The 21,882-nt window shown below is 34.9% G+C and overlaps 4 protein-coding genes across 5 annotated transcripts; 2 read left to right on the forward strand and 2 right to left on the reverse strand.

Annotated features, from left to right (window-relative positions):
- The first annotated feature begins 296 nt into the window (after window positions 1–296).
- On the forward strand, window positions 297–5,800 carry LOC122276371 (heme-binding-like protein At3g10130, chloroplastic). 2 transcript variants are annotated; one of them, XM_043086025.1, is made up of 8 exons: window positions 297–608; window positions 709–795; window positions 925–995; window positions 1,190–1,291; window positions 1,399–1,503; window positions 4,457–4,592; window positions 5,276–5,385; window positions 5,476–5,800. In XM_043086025.1, exons 1-8 carry the CDS (start codon window positions 389–391, stop codon window positions 5,548–5,550), a joined length of 906 nt encoding a protein of 301 aa, XP_042941959.1. In that variant the 5' UTR covers window positions 297–388; the 3' UTR covers window positions 5,551–5,800. The 2 variants fall into 2 exon arrangements, with proteins under 2 accessions (XP_042941959.1, XP_042941961.1); XM_043086027.1 differs by having other exon boundaries at window positions 299–602.
- A 3,471-nt stretch (window positions 5,801–9,271) lies between these two features.
- Window positions 9,272–12,510, forward strand: LOC122276372 (alpha carbonic anhydrase 1, chloroplastic). Its single transcript, XM_043086028.1, has 6 exons — window positions 9,272–9,764; window positions 10,025–10,239; window positions 11,174–11,280; window positions 11,688–11,790; window positions 11,943–12,125; window positions 12,244–12,510. Exons 1-6 carry the CDS (start codon window positions 9,686–9,688, stop codon window positions 12,382–12,384), a joined length of 828 nt encoding a protein of 275 aa, XP_042941962.1. The 5' UTR covers window positions 9,272–9,685; the 3' UTR covers window positions 12,385–12,510.
- Window positions 12,511–14,565: 2,055 nt separating this feature from the next.
- Window positions 14,566–15,989, reverse strand: LOC122274965. Its single transcript, XM_043083849.1, has one exon. The coding sequence runs from the start codon at window positions 15,766–15,768 to the stop codon at window positions 14,926–14,928; it is 843 nt and encodes a 280-aa protein (XP_042939783.1). The 5' UTR covers window positions 15,769–15,989; the 3' UTR covers window positions 14,566–14,925.
- Window positions 15,990–16,647: 658 nt separating this feature from the next.
- On the reverse strand, window positions 16,648–17,692 carry LOC122275892. The gene is made up of 3 exons (XM_043085208.1): window positions 17,554–17,692; window positions 17,292–17,350; window positions 16,648–17,196 (listed from the first exon to the last, which is right to left on the reverse strand). Exons 1-3 carry the CDS (start codon window positions 17,690–17,692, stop codon window positions 16,945–16,947), a joined length of 450 nt encoding a protein of 149 aa, XP_042941142.1. The 3' UTR covers window positions 16,648–16,944.
- Between the last annotated feature and the right edge of the window lie 4,190 nt (window positions 17,693–21,882).

Raw genomic sequence — 21,882 nt, forward strand, 5'->3', positions numbered from 1 at the left:
AGATTTGACTAAAGGGCTTTGTTACATACAGTCGGTAAATACAGTTGGCGTGCAGTCGGCTGTACGGAATGAATAAAAATTTTTTTTTTTAATATTCAGGGGGACCTACATGAATAAAAAAAAGTTATAAAAATAATTTTTTTTCATGTAAGTTTCGTATTAATTCATTTTTTTACAGCTGACTGCATGCCAACTGCATTTACCGACTGTAAAAAATATTTCTCTTGACTAAAATATACAATTTAATTATATATGTATTTATTTTCTTCTGGAATTGCCGGGAGAATCTTAACCACGAGTGCTTGTCGGCAGTGACCCACAAACTCACCTCTGTAACAGAAATTCAAACGAGAAGGCCAAGAACAAGAAGAAGAAAAAAAAAAAAAAAATGCTCCTCCGCTACCCTTCTTCAGTGTTTACTATACACGGAACCTCAATTTCCACTCCAACGAATCCCAAAGGATCTCGCTCTATGATAACCAACTCCACGGCTTCCGACCGGGCCACGGCTCCACCGCGGCGGAGACCTATGTCCGCCTTCGAAGCCCGAGTCTCTCTGGTCCTCGCTCTCGCTTCCCAAGCCTCCGCTCTCTCCCAGAGACGTACATGTTCACTATCAACCACCATTTTTAAGAGCCTTGCTTCCTAAGTTGTTGAACGCAGTCTCTGCCCCTGTTTGTTTCAATAACTTTTGGAGTTTTCTTGCAGTCTTAGTCGATACGGCGACCGAAGCTGTGAAATACGTGTTCCCGAAAAGGTTCGAGAGTCGGAATCTCGAGGAGGCTCTAATGGCAGGTGGTCCTTTTCGTTTGTTTTTATTTTTGAACGTGAAATTTTGTGTCTATTTTTTTATTTTTCTTGATCGGTCTTTTATGAAATTGGGCGTTCTTGGTTTTGTGTTTTATTATTTTGGGATTTTGTTAGTCCCGGACCTAGAGACGGTGAACTTCACTGTTTTGAGCAGGACAGACCGGTACGAGATAAGGGAAGTTGAGGTATGCAGTCACTTTAACGTTTTTCTTTACTCTGCCTATGACTATTGTGATTCAGTTTTTGGGATGTGATTTCATAGTATATACTTTATTATAGCTTGTAAAAACATGAAAAATGTTAAAAAGTTATGCATGCCGAAAAATCTTTCATGCTTGTATTTATGTCTAAACTCATAGAGCTGTGATTGCACAAACAGCCTTATTTTATAGCGGAGACAATAATGCCTGGGAAGACTGGATTTGACTTCAATGGAGCGTCTCAATCCTTCAACGTATTGGCCGAGTACCTGTTTGGTAAGGTACTCTGAGTTTCTGTCATAAATTGTTATAATATCTCACTGTGATACCTATTTGTAATGATATCTTTATTATTTTCTGCTTATCCTAGTTTTTGTGCTGTTTTTAGAATACGACTAAGGAGAAAATGGAGATGACTACACCTGTTTTAACGCGTAAGGGCCAATCTGTTGGGGAGAAAATGGAGATGACAACTCCAGTGATAACAAAGAGGGTATGATGTTTTATATGCATCATATGTCAATAGTTATTTAGTTGGCAGGTTATGGAATTTTTACTTGTTCTTGTGTGTTCTAAATTCATTTGTGGTGCCTATTGTGCCTTTTTTAACAAAGTCAATGTTATCACATGCGCCTAGGGCTTGAGCTGTCTAAGATGTTTATATTTCTTCTTTTTATTTTATTTATTTTTTATTATATAAGAAAGATGTTTATATTTTAGTTTGGCACTATTGCAGACCCGCTGAATGTTGTAGTCTATTGGCATAAATTTGTTTTCTTTTGTTGCTTATGACATTACCACTTCCATATTTCTAACATCCTTTTTTTTTAATAAGTAATAAGAAAATTTTATTCATACGAATGAAATAGGCATAGTCTGTGTACACAGGAAGTATACAAAAGAAACACCTAATTACATTCTAGCTAACCCATGATTTTCTTTCTTTGGCTAGAATTTAATTAGGTGTTTCTTTTGTATACTTCCTGTGTACACGGGCAATGCCTACTTCATTCGTATGAATAAAATTCTCTTATTGCTTATATAAAAAAAAAACATTCTAGCTAAGGAAAGAAAGTCATGGACATTGTTTCCATCAAGTACAATGGCTGAAAACCACAGCGCATAAAAAAATTCTGAAGCTCCTCCATTGTGCGTTCCCATTCTTCAAAGCATCTCTCATTCCTCTTCGACCATGTGCACCACATGATACAAGATCATCTTCCACACTGCCGCCACTTGGGGACAGCCTTGAAGCTCCTTCCAACAAGCCAATAATTTCACCACCCGCGGAGGCATTACCCAAGCAATATCCATTCTTCTAAAAATCTCATTCCATAGCCCCCTCGTGACCTCACAATGCAATAGTGAGTGATCTACAGATTCTCCCTGTTTTTTGCACAGATATCACCAATCCACTGCTATGATTCTCCTCTTTCTCAGATTGTCCATAGTCAAGATCTTTCTAAGAGAGGCAGTCCATACGAAAAAAGCTACCTTAGTAGGCACCCTTGATCTCCAAATCCTCTTCCATGGAAATGAAACATGGCCATGGGTTGACAAAATCTTGTAGAAGATCCTGACTGTACATTCTTTACTACCATTAGCCTTCCATTGCAACCTACCCTCTTGAGCCGTATTATTTCCCATGGAATAGAGCAATCTAAGGAAATCAGACACAGCCTGCAGTTCTCAATAGTGAATATTTCTATTAAAAAGAATGTTTCACTGATAAGATCCCTGGGAAAATACCCGCATATCTGCAACAGAGGCCTCTCTGTTAGCTGCAATATTATAGAGTGCTGGAAATGCCCTGTATAGTGCGCACTCTCCACACCAAACATCATGCCAAAACCTGATTTTGGATCCATCTCCCACCACGAATCATAAGTGACTTTCGAAATCCTGCCAACCCCTCCTAATAAATTTCCATAAGGCCACACCATGTCTCTCCCTTACTTCCTTGGAGCACCAGCCTCCCCACGTGCTCTCATGTCTAGAATCAATAATCTTCTTCCATACTATGTTCCCCTTTAAGTGTTACCTCCATAACCATTTACCCAATAAAGCTTTATTGAATATTCGTAAATTGCATATCCCTAAGCTTCCATTCGGAATAGGAGAACAAACCTTGTTCCAGTTAACTAGATAGAATTTTGTTTCCTCCCTCATTCCCCCCCCCCCCCCCCAAAAAAAAAAAGAAAAGAAAAAGAAAAGCCCGAAATAATCTCTCAATTCTAGTCGCCACCCCTGCAGGCAAAGGAAATAGTGAAAGGAAAAAAGTTGGAAGATTGGTTAAAGAACTCTTAATTAAAGTAAGTTGCCCCACTTTCGATAGATACATCCGTTTCCACCCAGCAAACTTCCTCTCAACTTTCTCCACCACCCCATCCCAACTGGCTCGAGCCTTAAGATTGGCCTCCAGTGGGAGACCCAAATATTTCATAGGCAAGGAAAACACCTTGCAATCCAACAACCGCTCCAAGCCGTTAATATTAGGCACCGCACCCATGCCAACCATGTCGGATTTGCTAAGATTAACCTTGAGCCCTGACACTGCTTCAAGGTATAGCAAGAGAGTTCGCAGAGATTGAATCTGACTATAATCCGCATCACAAAATAAGAGAGTATCATATGCAAATAAGAGATGAGAGAGTGAAGTAGGCCCATTTGTGCCATTATCGACTGAAAAATTGGATAAATAACCTCTGCCGACAGCAACCTCCACCAACTGACCAAGTGCCTCCATAACAATGACAAACAAGATAAGTGACAAGGAATCCCCCTGCCTCAAACCACGTGATCTGTTAAAGAACCAAGCAGGAGTGCCATTAACTGACACTGAAAAACGGACGGCAGATATACAATAGTGGATCCATGAGATCCACCTGTCACCAAAACCACACCTATCGAGCAAGTAAAGGAGGAAAGTCCCAGTTCACATGGTCATAGGCCTTTTCCATATCAAGCTTGCAAAGAATACTTGGAACGCCTTCCCGCAACTTATGATCCAAGCACTCATTGGCAATAAGCACCGAATCCAGAATTTGTCTCCCCCTAACGAAGGCATTTTGGGGTTTAGAAATAATATATTCCATCACCGAGCTAAGCCTATTTGCCAGGACCTTGGAGATTATTTTGTAGACTCTGCTCACAAGGCTTATGGGGTCTAACATTGTTCTTGAGTGCTTACAATCTATTTACTTCTTTCTGTTGATTATAATTATAGGAATTTCCCAGTACTACATATTTTTTTTGATAAGTAGTTCCACATATTACTGAGAAATTATATTGTTTGATCTTTTTTAGCCATGAAGGTTTCTTTGATTTGTCTAAGAGCAGTTGTACAGTACAAAAAGCTCAATTGTTAGAAGACTTTTTTTTAATTGATGCATCTGGTATGCTTTTTTTTTTGTAATCATGTTCTGATACTCTTGCTAATGTATTAGCTGGAAGATCAAGATAAGTGGCAGATGTCTTTTGTCATGCCCTCAAAGTATGGTGCCAACTTGCCAGTGCCTAAAGATCCATCCGTGAGGATCAAAGAAGTTCCAAGGAAAATTACTGCAGTTCTTGCCTTTTCAGGTCTGTCCTTCCATTAATCTGACAGCCCTGAGCTCTTTGGATGCAGAAACTGGCATATGGGTTATGACTCTTGTAATTTCACATTCATTCTTAGTAGTTGAACAAATGGTGTTTGGCATTGGAAAATGCTAGTATGCCCCATGAGTTTGTCCCCTCATTTTGACCGCTTATGCATTTAATTTTTTTTTAAATTTTTTCTTTACTTAATGGTTAAGGAAGTGACTTTTAGTGTATTTGTGTATTTTTTTTATTATTTTTTAAAAATATTTAAATATGTTAAAAAATGTAAAAAATAAAAGAAGAAAAAAATAAAAGTGAAATTGTACTAGTCGGCATGCCCAGTGGTCAAAGTTGGGCGGCACACTAGCATCACCCTTTGGCACTAAGGCTGTCCTAAGTGTTAAAAATATGGAATCGGGCTTAGAGTATATTGTTACGAACATGTGATTGTATGTATGAGTTCTGTGCATTTGGAGGTATGTATTTGTCATATGATCATAATTAACGTAGTTCTTGTTTATTTTGCGTGTCAATATTATGTTAATTGGCAATGAATCAGACTTCTGCCACAATAACCCTATCTTTCAGGAACAGAGAGTATCACATTCTCCACTCAAGTGTCTTGGCCTTCAACTGTGGATATGGCATGCTTATAATACCCTTTCTTTTTTCGTTTCCAATAGGCTTTGCGACCGATGAAGAAGTTAAACGGAGGGAGTCAAAGTTAAGAGAAGCTCTGAAAAGTGATAGACAGTTTCAAATAAAAGAGGGTGCTACGGTGGAAATTGCACAGGTGAGATCCCTATAATCAATTCCTTCGTACTTTGTGGTATGAGAGCCTCTTTCACCCGTCAGTGACTTTATGTACTTATCATTGTTGCAGTATAATCCACCATTTACGCTTCCATTTCAACGCCGCAATGAGATTGCACTGGAAGTAGAAAGGAAAGAAAATTAGCAATAGAGCAATTGTAGAATCTTGATGTATACTGAATTTACGCACTTTATGTGAAGTAAACAAAATCAACATGCAACGCATTTAGGTCCCATAATGTAACATCATACATGGTTGAATTGATACTTCTGATTTGTATATATCTATTGACATATCCCTCCCAGTATTCCAAGTTTTAACATGAGATAGGTAATGTAAGACTTCCTTAGATGCTGGATTTCAGTGATGGTTAACGTGTTTGAGTTTGGCACTACTGAGTTGTTACATTGTTCCTTGATGTTGTGGTAAAATATCTGTGCTGTCAAATTCCTAGTAGCAAATATTGGTTATTTGAGTTATTATACATTGTAATTGAATCAGGACTAAGTCCGATTCAAAATTGATTTGGAAAAGTGCAAAAATTGAAAGTTTGAGACAGGCTCGAGCAAAATTTGTGAAATGCAGGCTAGCCATTGGCTTGAGTAAACATAGCAAATTTCAAATTTTAATAGCATTTTGTGGCCTGATCTAAAATGTTTTATTTTAATAGCATTTTGTGTCCTAATCTAAAATGTTTTTCGTCACCATATTAACACTATAATTCCCTTTGTTTAAGTTGATGGAGAATATTTGTCTACATTAGCGCATGATAGTTTAAGCAGATATTTACTTTCAGAGTTCTAGGAGAGGCTTGCATTTCCCCATGAGTTGTGAGCTAGAGATAATAACAAACATGCTTCATAAAGGAAAGCATTCTGCAATAAAACCATACAAGGCATATGAACAGGAAGACAGCTATGATTGAGATGCAAATATCCCAAATATATTAGAACTACCAGTTAAGTGTTCCTTTCTCGGGGAAATTTCTTTCAGGGGTGGTGGGTATAATGCCAAACACCAAAAGGAAGAAATGAGGCACTTTTACTTATTAGTGTTGTTACATCTAAAAAAGAATGAGCTACTAGATTTTGCAGGGCACGGTCTATGGTCCTCACAATGTAGGGACCTGAGTATATCCAAGTTGCCCTTTTAACGACTGTAGTGGAGAATCTCTATCTCTGTTTATGAAGCTCAGAAGAAAAGAGTTGTCAATAGGAACGTCTTACTTTGTCCACTTTCTGTGGCAATTGGAGTATTACATGTTCACTACGGGGCATCTTGTCAGGCTCTCTCACCTTTTATAAAGAAGCAGTTGCATCAACTGCATTGTGAATTTGGGATGAGGTATCTGATTCCCGGTTCTTGTCTACATCATTATAGTAATACAAACAAGCATGCAAATGCAATTCTATTTCCTCTTCTCAGTTTACTTTAGTCTGTCAGAGTATAATCAATGCAGAGTCCCAGACCAATGTTGGACCGAAGCCATGCCGTGCCTTGCAATTATTTGTTATTTACATATTCGAGTTAATTCTACCCGGGTTGAAGTGAGATCAAGACTTATATAGTTTACTTAAGTTTTATATCTATTAACTTCTAATGTGCCCTTTATCCAAGTGTATTCTCTAAAAGAAAATGTTGTATCAATACTACAAATTTGATGCAACTGAGAGATCCGTGCCCACACTATACAAAATGTCATCAAGTGTGCTCTAATGCTCATATAATTAAAATACTGTCATTTTATAAAATAAAATCGTCAAAGGTGTGCTTGAATTAAGTTTTTTTAGGGAACATGTGTTGTCTTGTTTTGATGATTTATGGGATAGCACAACACATCGGATACTTCAAATTCCATAATGAAGGGACAGGAAGCAGAGGCACATGTTTTGGGACACATGGGAGTGAGAATCCTGTGACCCGTGATGGTTCTGGATTCCTGTTTACCAAGAACACAACCGTGTTATACAAACAGGTGAAGGTTGTATGTGCATTTGAATAGAAAATTTTTACTTATCCTCGTATGTTACACATTAATATGCATATATTTAAATAGAATGATAAAATAATAAATCGCATATTGGTATGTGGTGTTAATGATAAGTAACATTTTTCTATTAAGATATGTTGAAAATAAAGTGTTTTTTAGGGCACACATTGGGTAATGATTTGTAAATCTTACATTAAATGTTATCTTTAAGCTGCAATTTATTGTTGGAAAGGTCTGGAGGGTACCAAACAATTAATACCGAACGTGTAGCACGTAAAAGATAGAATATATATGGTGCTGGTAAACTCGTTAATGAATGAATGAATGGTAGGGGTGAAACCAAATGATGTTGGAAATTCAAGAGGATGCATCATATAAATATTGAATATTCATATTTATATTTATATTAGATCCACTTGGGAGATTATTGATTGGATATGCGGCTGATAAAGTACGTGTGACAATCTCAACGCTAGTGCTGACTGCTGAGTGGACTCCATCACTGCTTTGCTACTCACACGTCAATCCTCAAAATGGAAGGTGAAACTTGAGCCACTCCTATTATCTTATAGGTTCATCTGGTGCGCATTCATCTGGACCCTGGTCGGTTTGAATATAAAATATTCTTGACGCTCTCAATTCATTTAATTTAATTATTATAATTTTTTTATTTTTTATATAAAATATAACAAATAATTTAATTTATTTAAAATTTTAAAATAATAATAATATTAAAAAAATAATATTTTATTTAATTTTTAATTTTTATCTTAACTCACTATCCATACCTCATTTGGCTTATATTCCTTAATAAAATTATAGAGGGAACGTTTAAAAATAAAAAATAAAACAATTTAATGTTCTTTAGTAAATATTTAAGAGGAACATGATTATTTTTAGATATTTTTATATTATTTTATTATTATTTATAAACTATTGACAAATTATTTATTATTTTACTATTATTTTCACTGTTATTCACAAATCAAAGATACTTTTAATATCGAAACTGAGCTTAAGAAATTAGGTTGGGATGTCACAATTAGTATAAGACTAAAAATAACTACACTCACCTAGATTTTCATATATATATATATATATATATATATTTGTGGGTGCATATGTTTAAGTAATAATTATATGAAAATTTTAAAAATTATTTTTTACTTGAGTGATATTTGAGAATTAAGTTAAAATTTCTTTTTGAGAATTTTAATGTTAGCCAAACATGTCTTAAGGCATTGTCATTTAGCTTGGATTTGAGTGTTGAGAAGTATTGATGTATGTTATGAATAATAATAATAAAATAGATAAAAAGTAATAATAGAATATTGAATAGTAGTAAAAAATAATGAATAGTAATAAAAAAATATGTAAAAAATAATAATAAATAAATAAATAATAGTAAAATATGTTGAGAAGTATTGAAATATTTTAAACAAAATTAAAGGTATCTTTAATCCGGTTTATCGCAAAGGGCCAAGAATTCCGCCCATTAGAGCCTTTCTGGACGCTACAACGCTTTTGAGTGATTTTTTTGGGTGCGTAAAGTATTTATATTTTTTATAATTTACTAACACAAATCAGAAGAAATAAATTAAGATGAAGTTAAAAATTGAAGAAAATATTATTTTTTTAATATTATTTTTATTTTAAGATTTGAAAAGATTGAATTATTTATTATTATATTTTGTATAAGAGTTTGTAAAAATTATAATGATTAAATGAGATAAGCTAATCAAATAGATGGTTAAGTATAGAAATTGTGATAAACCGTACCATTTATACCAAAGAGAAAAAAATGGTTAAATTAGGTGTGTTTTGCAAGGGAACAAAACCGAATTCAGGGATAGAGAACAAGAGACAGCACAAGCTGTATAAATACATACAGAGATTGCTGCTCTGCTCCTCGACTTTGAGGAAACGTCTCCATATCTTGCTCACATATTATCTACCTCTCTCAACTCTCTAGCTTACCACAACTAGTGCTGCTGCTTAGCAAGTGAATGAGCTACCATTTCCACCAAGTATAACAGAAAATAACCATCCATCCGCCCCCCAAAACTCGTATTTTTAGCAGAGATCATCATCATCAGCTCTCTCTCTCTCTCTCTCTCTCTCTCTCTCTCTCTCTCTCGCATAGCACAACTAGTACTAGTACTAGTACTACCGGTGGTGGGCAAAGTACTGAAGAAGCATTGCCACTGAAGCAGCATAAAACAACCGTTCGTGATCACCCGTTGTGAAAAGTATTCTGTTGCAGATCGAGAAAGTTCGCGCGCAGTAGCAATGGCCCCTAGACTTTCCTTATCGGTCTTTGCCATCGCATTGCTTCTTGTAGGAACTTCGGCTTTTGCTAAGCAAGAGCGTATGATCTCTCTCTCTCTCTCTCTCTCTCTCTCTCTCTCTCTCTCTCTCTCTCTCTCTCTCCACAACGTCCATATATACACACACGTTTGATTTTTTTTCATTCTTTTCTGTTGAAAATATTCCTGTTTTCTCATATAAAATGATTTTTTTTTTTCATCTACATTTTCAATGATTTTCTTCGTTTATTTTCTTTAAATGTTATGGGGAATTTGTATCAAGTTTACTAATTTATGTCATACATGAAAATTCCAAAACCAGAGATAAACTCAATTTCGTTCGGTTATGTCGGCACGACTGGCCCAGGACACTGGGGAAACTTGAACCCAAATTACTCGACCTGCTCACACGGGAAATGGCAATCTCCAGTGAACATTGTGAGGGACAAGGTTGTCCGTAACAAAAAATTGAAGCCCTTGACCAGAGATTACGCTGCTGCCAATGCTACACTGGTCGACAATGGCTTTAACATTGCGGTTTGTTCTTAATTATTAAACTACTTGCAAATAATTGATTTTCTTATCTTTCATCTTAATTTTCTCGTTTACTAAGATTAATTATGATTACGGCAATATATTTTGATGGGATTTTGCTCTTTTCTTGATCCCATATGAATGAGAAGTGAATGAGAACAAAGGCCTTAGGACCTATATAAGGACGTTAAGCCTTATTTCTTTATTCTAGTTAAATTTTTGCTGTGTAAAAGGAGAAGATGTGCGAAGTTAAAGTTTTACTAGTGAAAAAGTTTTGTGGGTATATTTGGGATAAGGAGAAAAATTGTGTGATTGTAATAATTCTTCATATAGTGATTTTTTTTTTTTTTTTAGATTTGGTGGTTTTTCTTCTATTTAGAAGTTTTCACATAAAAAAATTTTTGTTATTATTTTTATATTTTTCTTGTTATTCTTGCAAATAGTAAATCCTAAAGGAGTGAATTTGGAATGTCCAAATTTCCAACATATTTCACCTCTAATTATATAAGGATCGATGCATGCATTTTGGTACAATAAGCCTAGTACCATGGCCTACACGTAAAACTTCTTGATGCCAAAGATATTTTCGTTAAACGTCCAACCCAAAAGCTTACACTACACGGTTGAAATAACCTATCGATGTGTGACGCTGAAACAGCTTCGTTCGAGCCATCGGTTTTAGCACCTTTTAGAATATCGTCCTATTGAATTTCAGGTTAATGAATTTCTCAGAGCTGAAGAGGTAAATAGTTTAATCATTTTTTGGAATCCCATTTTCTTAAATTTTTGTCGCTTAATTATGATATGAGAGAAACAATCTAGAAAACCAAAACAAATTAAATAGCATTATTAGAAACTTTAAGAAAACAAAAACAAAATGCGCCTACGTTTTATTGCGAGCAGCTTGATAAAATGCGTACGCCCTTTGCCTCTGCAGATAAGATTTGAGGGACCCGTGGGAGTGTTGGTTGCAGACGGGAAGAACTTCACCTTCAAGCAAATGCACTGGCATTCTCCTTCTGAGCATCAGATTGACGGAAAAAGGTTAGCTCTCTCTCTCTAAACATGAACTTCTCTTAATTATGAGTAAAACTGAATAGATGTGCAGGTCTGATCCACAAGGATCCGGGTTGCCTGTCAGTGCCTTCAGTTCGATCAGGGTATCTAGACGATCTCGATTCGATCCAGAAGACTCTTGATCAATATAATATAAAACTCTGTTTTCTGTAAAATGGGCTGCGCCAGTCCAGTGCCGAAAGTCGGGCTCTGTTTCATAGTCCATGTGGTTTTCGAAAGAACAACTTTGAGCCCAAACCCAAAAAGAGACATCCTTTGATTTGCAACTCACAGAGACAGTGGCATGACTTATCAAAGGAAAATGATAAAACTTTATTTTTTCCTATCATTTACCGTAACTACTTGCAAAATTAACAGACATTGGATAACGACAGATTTCCAGTGGAGATGCACCTGGTCCACCAGGCAGATGACGGTAGCTTCGCAGTTGTGTCAGCACTCTACCATTATGGTGATCCCGATCCTTTTATTTCTAAGGTATATGTGTTCTTATTTATTTATTTTTTAAAATTTTTAGTTAAATAGTAGACGTCAAAATTATTTAACATTCAGCTCAGAGGAAAGAAAAATTACCAATAATTCCAAAACCCAAACAGAGGAAACAGAAATCCTGATGTTCATGGTTGCAGTTAAAGAGCAAGATGGACGAATTAGCCAAGGAAAAGCGTGAGGGGTATGAAGAGGCACAAATCCCGCTTGGAGTCATGAAGACCAAGTACTTGAGTCGAAAGACCCGCAAGTATTACAGATACTTTGGTTCCCTGACCACTCCGCCGTGCACCGAGAAGATCATGTGGAACATTCTCGGCAAGGTACATAACTTAAAAATAGGATTATTTGATGTCAAATTAAAGCATCATTCGAAACACTCCGTTCCCAAGTATTTATCTCCCACCCACCGATGATTTGACATTAATTAATTATGTGCAGATGAGATCAGTCTCCAAGGATCAAGTAAAGGCTCTCAAAGCACCATTGGCGTCAAGTTGCAAGAACAACTTCAGGCCTATACAGCCACTGAATGGGCGTCATGTTGAGTTATATCATGATGATGAGCTTCGAGGCAACTGACTAGTTTTAACTTTCTCTTCACCGCAGAATTATAAGCGCTGCTTTTATGTTTTTGGCTCATGTATGAACGTTTTATGACCTAAAACTAAATAATGCTCAGCTTGTTTCAATGCATTTCTTAACCAATTCATGCGAATTTTCTTTAGCCTTTTGCAAACGATATTATCTTTTATTTTTACGTCATTCAGAAAACCCCAACCACTAATCAGCCATATATTTTTTTTTCCTAGCGTAGGGGAATTTTCCCAGGAAAGTTTTCGACAAGATTTAGGTGCAACTTCCTCGACTAATTTCAAGGCAAAAACCTGATTCCGATGGTAGGTGAGGTGGTGGGGTTGAATAAAATAGTCTATAGATGGGATATATCAATATGGGCAAGATGCCCATGTCCTGTCAAGATTATAGAACCATCCACATTAGGAGTCCATGGCAACTTATGCCCATAACAGTGACCTGTGACAGAGCAGTGAAGACCACCAATCACGAAGCATCTGATCAACGACTAACTGTGCCCTTGGAAATGAAACATCGATGGAGTACAAAATTGAGGGGGCACTGAGTGAGTGACCCCTATTTCAAAACAGATTGGATGACGCACAGGCTGACAGCATTATTTCCTTCTTCCTAAATTGAAAAAAAAAAAAAAATCCGCATTTTCTTTTTCCCTTGAAATCGAAGAGAATAATTGCATAACAAAAATTTAAAAAAAAAAAAATTTCAAGTATGTCTTTATATTTTTGTCGCACCAATTTTTAGATTTTTTAAAAGTAATTTTAATATTTTGAATTTTTATGAAAGAAGTGAAATAATTGGATGAAATTCTTCTACAAAAGATGAAAATAATTTTAGGATTAAAACATGTCCTTGTTAAAAAACTTAATGGAAGTATTTTATTGGCAAAGACAATCCATATATGCCCACAACATAAGGGGCCCAAACTAATAAATAACAGGTTAGAAATCCGCAATACGCCACAACTAAGAAATAAATAAGGTAACGTCTCGAGTTAGCATGAGAAATGTTCTACAATGCTGTAAACGGTTTTCGTTTTCAAATAGTTATTCTATTCTTAAGTCATTCACATCATTTAAATAGTAATTATATTATATCTTTTAAAATTTAAGAAATATCTTTCGAATCAAATTATATTAGATAAGCATTTTATTATATGTAATACACATCGATTTGAGAATATAATTTTTCTTTCAAAAAATGAAAAGCAATTGCATTTATTTGTTTGTGTATTTTCATAAATAAAGAGAAATAATATTTATAGTTATAGAGTGTACAAGTATCATACATTCCTTTAAAAAAAATAAATAAATATAAAATATACAAGAAAAAAGTATTTTTTAATAATAAACCATATTATTTAAAAAAAAAAACGTCGAACTTGTACAACTCATGAGTATATCTTTACTCTTATTTATCTCAAACTTAACTAATTTATTATACACGTATCTTTCTCTCATTTAAGCGAGAAGAAGTTTTAACAAGTAAAGTGAGTATACATTAATGAGATTAGAAAAAAACAAAAAGAATATACATTAATGCAACTGCACCCTTTCTTAAAAAGTAATGTTATATTTACTATATTTTTTATATAATCATGTTTTAAATTGAGAGTATTTTTATAAAATGATGTTATTTTATTTATTTTATAAAAATACCCTTCATTTAAAATTGGGATGTGAAAGAGCTATATGTATATCATTTTTTTGTTTTTTAAATTCTAAATATGATTTTTTCAACTGCATAGTTATATTGAATCATTTATATTTTCAAATTTATAATTTGTGAAATTATTTAAATTTTAAAAAGGTAAATATTGACACAAAAACACATCCTTTGAACAATAATAATACCATTCTTCATTCTCAATTTTATGATTTCCAATAGCTCATCATTTTAGTATTATAACTTAATACGTTGATTACTTAAATTAAGTTTGAATTTAGATAACAAAACTATCTCAATTCATCTTATCTCATCGTATTTTATCTTATCATTATAATTTTTATAAATTTTTACACAAAATATAATAAATAATTTAATTTTTTAAAAATTTAAAATAATAATAATATTAAAAAATATATAATAATATTTTATTAAATTTTTAATTTTTATCTAAAACCATCTCTTCTCTTCTCACTATTCATAATGATTATAAGAATAATAGGATTCAAGCTAAAAACCACTATTTCTTTAAATACCCTTGATATTCAAATTTAACAAGACTATCAAAACGGAAAATTACCATATGCTCATTCCAGAACGCTCGTATATTTACAAAACACAATGGAGAAAAAAAAGGAGAGAGAGAGAGAGAAGAAAATAAACGTGTAGGGAAATCTATGACCATTTACCTTTCACGCGGGGTAAGAGAACACATTATTTAACATGCCACGTCATTTCAACGACCACTTAGAATAGAGAGGGCCCACCAGAGACTGCCAATCGCGACCGCCAACTTGCATGCGTGGGCCTACAAAGGTCAAAAACTTGCCGTCGCCGCACGAAAGTGAGATTCAAAGAATCGGATCAAGCCACATCTCCGGCCCACCCGTCGGACTTCCTTCCAGATGCGAACCGCTTCATTCCACCCAAACCTGGCGGTTCAATCTCCGAAACGCTTTTTCTCGGAAGCGACTCTGCATACGACAAGTCGATATCGGACGCGATACTATGACGCCCTCCAATTGTCGCGCTCTTTCTCGGCGGCGATTCAGCCCGTGGCGCGGCGATTGTATGAGCTGTCTTTTCTCTGCAACCGGACCGAAAAATAGCCCGAAAACTGGCGAACAACCCGGTCTTCCGTTTCACAGACATTTTTTCTTTTTCCACGACCGGTTCAGAGGATTGCTGCCGATTCCTCAATCTGCGATTACGGTCTCTCTTCGATCTCACCCTTCCCATACATGAGACCTTTGGAGAAGATGGTTCAACCAGTGGAGCCTCCGATTTTCCGACCGATCCGGACCTCTTTGGAAACAACCGCATGTTCCCAGTTTTGCAGATCCGACGGTTTTTCGGGTCGACGTAACAAGACTTCTGAGGCTTCGGTAAGCCGATAATCGATGCTTTAGATTTCAAGTTCAAAGAATACCGCTGGGAACTGGAGTTGGAGCTCGGATTCAAATTTGGATTTAAGTTCGTCGAGTTGGAGTTTCCTTTGCTCGAATCTTTCCTCTCGTAGAAGGCGTGCTGGTTGAACCAATCGAGCTCGGCGTCTTTGGAGAGCCAGAACGATTCAGGCGGGACATCCGGAGGGACCTCTAGTTGATCTGAATGCTCCAGCCGGTGATCTACGTCGGCGAGGGTTTCGCAGGCGATTTTCCGATCTGAACCGCCGGCGCAGGCCGAAACTAGATCAACTTGTGGCATCGTACACGCTCCAAAAACTAAAAACAAAAACTCAAATCAGAGAAAGAACCCGGGGAGAGAGTGAGGGAAGGTTGAGGAAGAGAGAGAAATTGAAGGAACTATGAAGTTTTATAAAATTGGTTACGCGAAGAAAGAAATATAATGGTGTGGAAAATTGTAGAGAGAGAATGATAAGTAAACTTTTGGAGGGAGAGTTTCAACTTGTTGACTCGTGCTCCTCAGGTTCGGTGGACACCCCTCTAACTAATATAGTGTATTTTTTTTACACTTTTTTTTAAATGAGATCAACTTTTTAAGATGGGCTAATCTTTTTTATTTAAAATTTATACAAATTATTTTTCAAACTATTTTTTATTGAGGAGATTAAAAAGAGAATTTGCAGAACATATTTTGACAAATGCTTTAATACGTCGTAAAAATAAATTTATAAATTAAATTATTTGATATAATACGTAAAATTATAAAATTATTTTTATTATAAAATAAATTTAACGTATTATATCAAATTATATTAATTTAAATAATGATACTCGCATGATATATTTTACAATATATACACAACACATATTGTAAAATAAGAGTATTTTGTATAAGATAATTTACAAAAATAACCTTCATTTTAAGTAATGATACAACTACAACTTTTTTACAACTCATTTTATAATCAATTAATACAATCTTGCCATTTCATTCAAAACAAATTCTCAAATTTACAAAACTATCCTCAATAAGATATAGAGTTGTAAAATAGATGAAGAATTGTAATGGAATCATTTTCCATTTAGTTTTAAGTAGTCACTTTAAACCCATCTTTTTATGAATAATTCTTCTTGCAGGCCGATTAAGTGGACTGCAATACAGTCATAATGAAACGAGTCGTTTCATTTTAATGAAACACTGCATTTCATTTCATTTACACGGGAGGAGACCAAGTGCAAAAGACATCCGATGGTTTGAAAGTAAAGGTTGCGAAACGAGTCCGAAGCAACATACGAAGGAATACCCAAGTCTTTCACCCCCAGATACCCAAGTCCCCCCGTAGCCAAATCATCGGCAGAAGCTATTGACCCAAAACCCAGCAGACCCAGTCCGATACCCAGCAGCTTCGGCACCGTCACGGCTCCCCATCTCCATCGCAGCTTCCAATCGGTGCTGTAACGTATTCCGAAACTATACTCAGAGCTGACGAATTATAATACCCAGAGCTGCTATTAATCCGGAAGTGACAGTGCATGCCTGAAGCACAGTACTTCTGGAAGGAATTATTGAAGAACTCTGTGCAGCTGAATTTTCGGAAGAGGAAACCATGCTGTCAACTTGAACACTTGTGGGAGTGTTATCTGCTTCACTTTTTGGTGGTTGTACATCTCTTCTTGATTTCCTCACCGAATTCCGACTAGCAAAAGCCCTTGTGTTTAGTCTAAAACCCTGCAAAAAATAACTATGTTGGTTTAAGACATAGAAAATGAAAATCTAGTATTTTCTCTAATTTTAGAGATCATATTACAGAATGAGAATCTCACGTTGAACAATTTAGCAGGTAGAACCTTTTGCACACCATAAAGATGAAGGAGCTCCCCACCTGAGAACATGTAATCACATTTGACAATCATGAGATATAATTTCTACGGGAGAAATCAAAGCAGCCAAATTCTACTTGATAATCACACGAAAAATAACATACAGATAACTGTTGCTTTGAAAAAAAAAAAAAAAAAAGATAACTGTTACTTTGTCTAAAAAGAAATATATGCTCGCAATATGTTAGCAGGTGAATGAACCAACCATTGAAGGTAGAACTTCGACAAGATAAGAGGGTTGTAGAGACGTGCTTTGTTGTGCCTCTCCAACAGTTTATAGTGAGCAAAGTCATCAAAGATAACTGCTCCAAATTCCAAACTTGAGAACTTGAATATCTATCCATGTTCCAGCTAGTACTTCAATTACAAGGAGAAAATAAATGGGGGGAGAAACTAAAAAGAAACTGGAAATCAGAAAAACCGAACCTGTTTTGGGTTCCGCTTGGAAAGTGCGCCTAAGAAATGGCTGATGAATGGGCAACATCTACAAGAAATGAAAACCAGACGAGTCCGAAATAAATCCTGCAAGTCCTCTTCGGTAGGAAAAATTACCGTTAACTTCGTCAGCAGCCGATGGTCGATGGTGGAGGTCGGTCTGTCGATGGTGGGTGGAGGGTGGTCGTCAATGGTGGAGGAGAGGGTCGTTTAAATCGGGGGCAGCAGCAGCACGGTAGAGGGAAAAGAGTCAACCGGATTCAAGGGGAAAAGACCCAGGGCTTTGCTTCGTATTTAGGTTGAAGGAAGGGTATTTTAGTCAATTAACATTTTAAGTTGGGGATGATTTAGTCATTTTATGTACTAGGACTGCAATACAATCCCCTTAAGGGGACTGTATATAGAACGACCCTCTTTTTATTAGTCAAAAGCGAATATGAAGACGCCGGTTTGCTTTTAAGTTTCAACCCATTCGGCTTTAAAGTTCAAAAGGCTTTTCAAGCAATGGCTCCTAATGGAACTCGAGTTCGGCTACTTTCGCCAATAGGTGACTTATCGATTTAATTATTTCCATATCTTAAAATTCAAACAAACTTAGCACCCACTGCCACCCTTCCATTTGAAATAACATTGTCAATAACTCGGTGTAATCTTTTTTAAAAAAAGAAAAAAAAGAAAAAATTATAAATCAAATCACACTACTTCATTCAGCAATTCAAAATTCAAATTACTCAGTTGGGCTTAAAAGTCTTTTTGTGTATATTGGGAGAGTTGTTTCCCACCGGTCCATGTTGGTCGGGCTTGGGCTTGGGTTGGATAGTGAATCTCGTCTCAGCCCAAGTCTTACCCTCTAACGGCTTCAAAGTCGCCTGAGGAGCCTAGCCCTTTAAGTTGTGTAAGATAAAGAGAGTGCACATCGTGGAAAACTAGACTATGAGGGATAGTTGGGACGCGCTGATTCTAACATCTCTTGTGATAACTAGCATTAAAAGACTTACGTCAACAAATAAATAGAGGATGCAGACACCCACCCATTCTCTGACGAGGGGGACAAAAAATGACCACACTGCTCACCCACTACTAGGATGCACCCTGGAAACCATGCCGGATTAAGGCGCCATCTCAAAAGCCACTCCGCGTTAGGATCCTTACCTCAAGATGCCACATTGCATTAAATACTTAAGTAGAAATAACTACAAGCAAGACAACCAAACATTGACATTGAATACAGAATGATATCCCTGAAACTTCATATAAAAGCTACATATCAGATACGATGAACTCTCTCTTAACTCTATCATTAAAAAAAAAAAAACCAATACTTGAATGAGACTGACTTAAGTATTGGAAGTTTTCCAAACCACCTCAAGACCACCTTCATCTTTGGGTTTGCAGGTAAAGATTATGATTCGAGTTGCTCGAATCTCTTATAGGCACACAAAATACGACATTAACAAAATATCATATTAATTAAATTATTAACTATTTTCTTAACAAGTCAGAAACCTTAAGATTAATATTTGTGTCGGGGATTAATTAATATGGCCATAATATTTACTTCTACTTCAACTTATCTTACACGCAATAAATAATACCTAAAAACAAGTATGAGTGATTCAAAGAATATGGTTAAAACAAAACAAGAAACAAAATATTTCAATTGAAAAAAAAAAAAATCATTTAGTTAGAATTTAAAAGAATAAGTCGACCATGTCATTGTGAATGAAGTTGGGCTTACGACCCTTAATATTGTAGGACTTATTATATATATATATATATATATATTTCTCTCTTCTTATTTTTTAAGACTCATGTTAAAATAAAAATTAAAGATAATATTGATATCGTTAAGAGGTATTTATATAATAAACTTTTAAATACTCGATAACACGCGATCGAGGTCGAAGAGAGAACGCCACACGCCTCTACAAATTGAAGTACTGATGTCGTTTTTATCCATTTAAATTTGCTGAGTCTAAGTAGGTAGATTGAGTTGATAATGGTTGTGGTAGGAGGAACATTTCTTAATAAAGGCCGATTAGGTACAACCTACAACAAATACACCGGGAAGAAATGTCTTCCAGCTAGCTGGACCATGCCATCACAACAAATTTTTACTTCTACTTTACAGAGAGATGATACAAATTTATGGGTTTTGCTTGAAATTTGTAAATATATATTGACGTCCGATTATTCTCAAATTCATATATAAAAAAAATTTAAATAAATAGTTAGAAAGTTGGGAGAGGGAAAGAAGGGAAAATGCTCCTACAGAGAATCTCTTATCTGTTTGGAAAAACTTGTTTCCAGGTAGAAGAATGGAACTATACGAATCACAATATGAAAATAAATTTATTATTTTTATTCATGTGATGTCACGTAAACACTGAAAAAAAAACTATAAAAACTAGGAGAGAGGAAAGGGTCTTAACGTTTACCGAAACAGCCACGGAATTTGGGACATCCGTTAACGTCAGTGCAGTTTGAGTCTTATATTGGGTCTAGTCTTTCCTAACCTCAGCATGTACAGGAATATAATCAAATCAAAACACAACAAATCAACTGACGTTCCTTTATGAAACCAAAAACAAAAATTATTTGTAAAATGATCGAGCATGGTAAAAAGTAGCTTTCACTTTAAAAGATTCATTTTTTACAAATATATATATATATATATATTTAATATATACATATTTGTCTTAGACTCGTCTAGAGCATCTTTATTAGATTATTTAAATATAAATATAAAATTTATATAACATGACATGATTTTATATTTGACTATTTTACTCTAAATTTAATTTTATATTAAATTATCTATTTATTAGTCAAAATAATATAAATTTAATAATTTTTTTCTATTTTTTCTAAATTAAGAGCTTATATAAAAATATATTATTATTTTTTATTAAATTATATGGAAAAATAATGCAAGAAGAAGAATGATAATGAGAGGGAGAATAGAGGGATAGAGAGTGTAAAAATATATTATTTTTTATTTATTTAGATTTGAAATAATAACAATTAAATTTGATTATAAAATTTAATTTTATTGTAATTAAAAGTTAAAAATTTTAAAATTAAATAATTTAATATAAAGTATTTTTAAATTTTATTAATTAAATTTTTTATTAAATTTACATTTATATAATCCAACGAGGATGATACATTACTTAACCAAAAAAGAGACCCTGGAACTTGGGGCAAGAAAATTGCAAGGAGCAACAGCCAGCGGCGGGGGGGGGGGGGGGGGCGGGGACCTGTTCCCTCCCCACGTCGTCTAAAATACTTTCAATTTTCGCCCTTTTTTATTTTTGTTTGGGTGATAAAGTAGACAGACAAAACTAAGATGGGATATCCCGCAAAGTCAGCAATGATGGCGTGTGATAACAGCATGAAATTTATGACATCATTATGAAACATATGACAAAACATTCATGTCGCTGCCACTTTCTCCGTTTCTCTCGTCGGTTTTTCTCCTTCCCTGAGAAATTAATTGCAGAACGACTCCAAAACACGATCATTACCTTTGGTCCGTCACAATTTCATTATTACAAATCTGCCTAACAACTATGGATTTCTCCACACTGCCCACCTAAAATCATAACTAGATTTAAGATAAAGGAAGCTAGCTAGTGCGTTTGGAACAAGGAATTTGCGTGAAAAGGAAAGCAAAGTGAAAATAAAATTAAGAGAAATACTTTAATATAAAAAGATTATATAAAATTAAATTTATAAATTGATATAACTTAATATAATTTATTAAATTATAAAATTATTTTTATTAAAAAATAAATATATTCCATTCTTTTAGCAAGAATACTAATAAGCATGCAAGCAAAAAGTACATTGAAGATGTTGAATCTCATTTATATATCATATAAAATAATGTCAATTTGTAAATTTATTTTTATAAAATTTTAAAATAAAAAATTAGGATAAAATAATTACACTATTACTTTTGAAGCCAAAGGCTTGATTGGCATAATTCCCAAATCTCCATGATTCGAAATCCGCCACTCTAAGTGTATATATATATATATATAAACTATTACTTTTCGATATATATAAGAGGAAAAAAAGCCTAGTGCCTATTTTA

This window comes from Carya illinoinensis, chromosome 9 (genome assembly GCF_018687715.1).
Source record: "Carya illinoinensis cultivar Pawnee chromosome 9, C.illinoinensisPawnee_v1, whole genome shotgun sequence".
In the NCBI taxonomy this organism is placed as follows: Eukaryota; Viridiplantae; Streptophyta; class Magnoliopsida; order Fagales; family Juglandaceae; genus Carya; species Carya illinoinensis.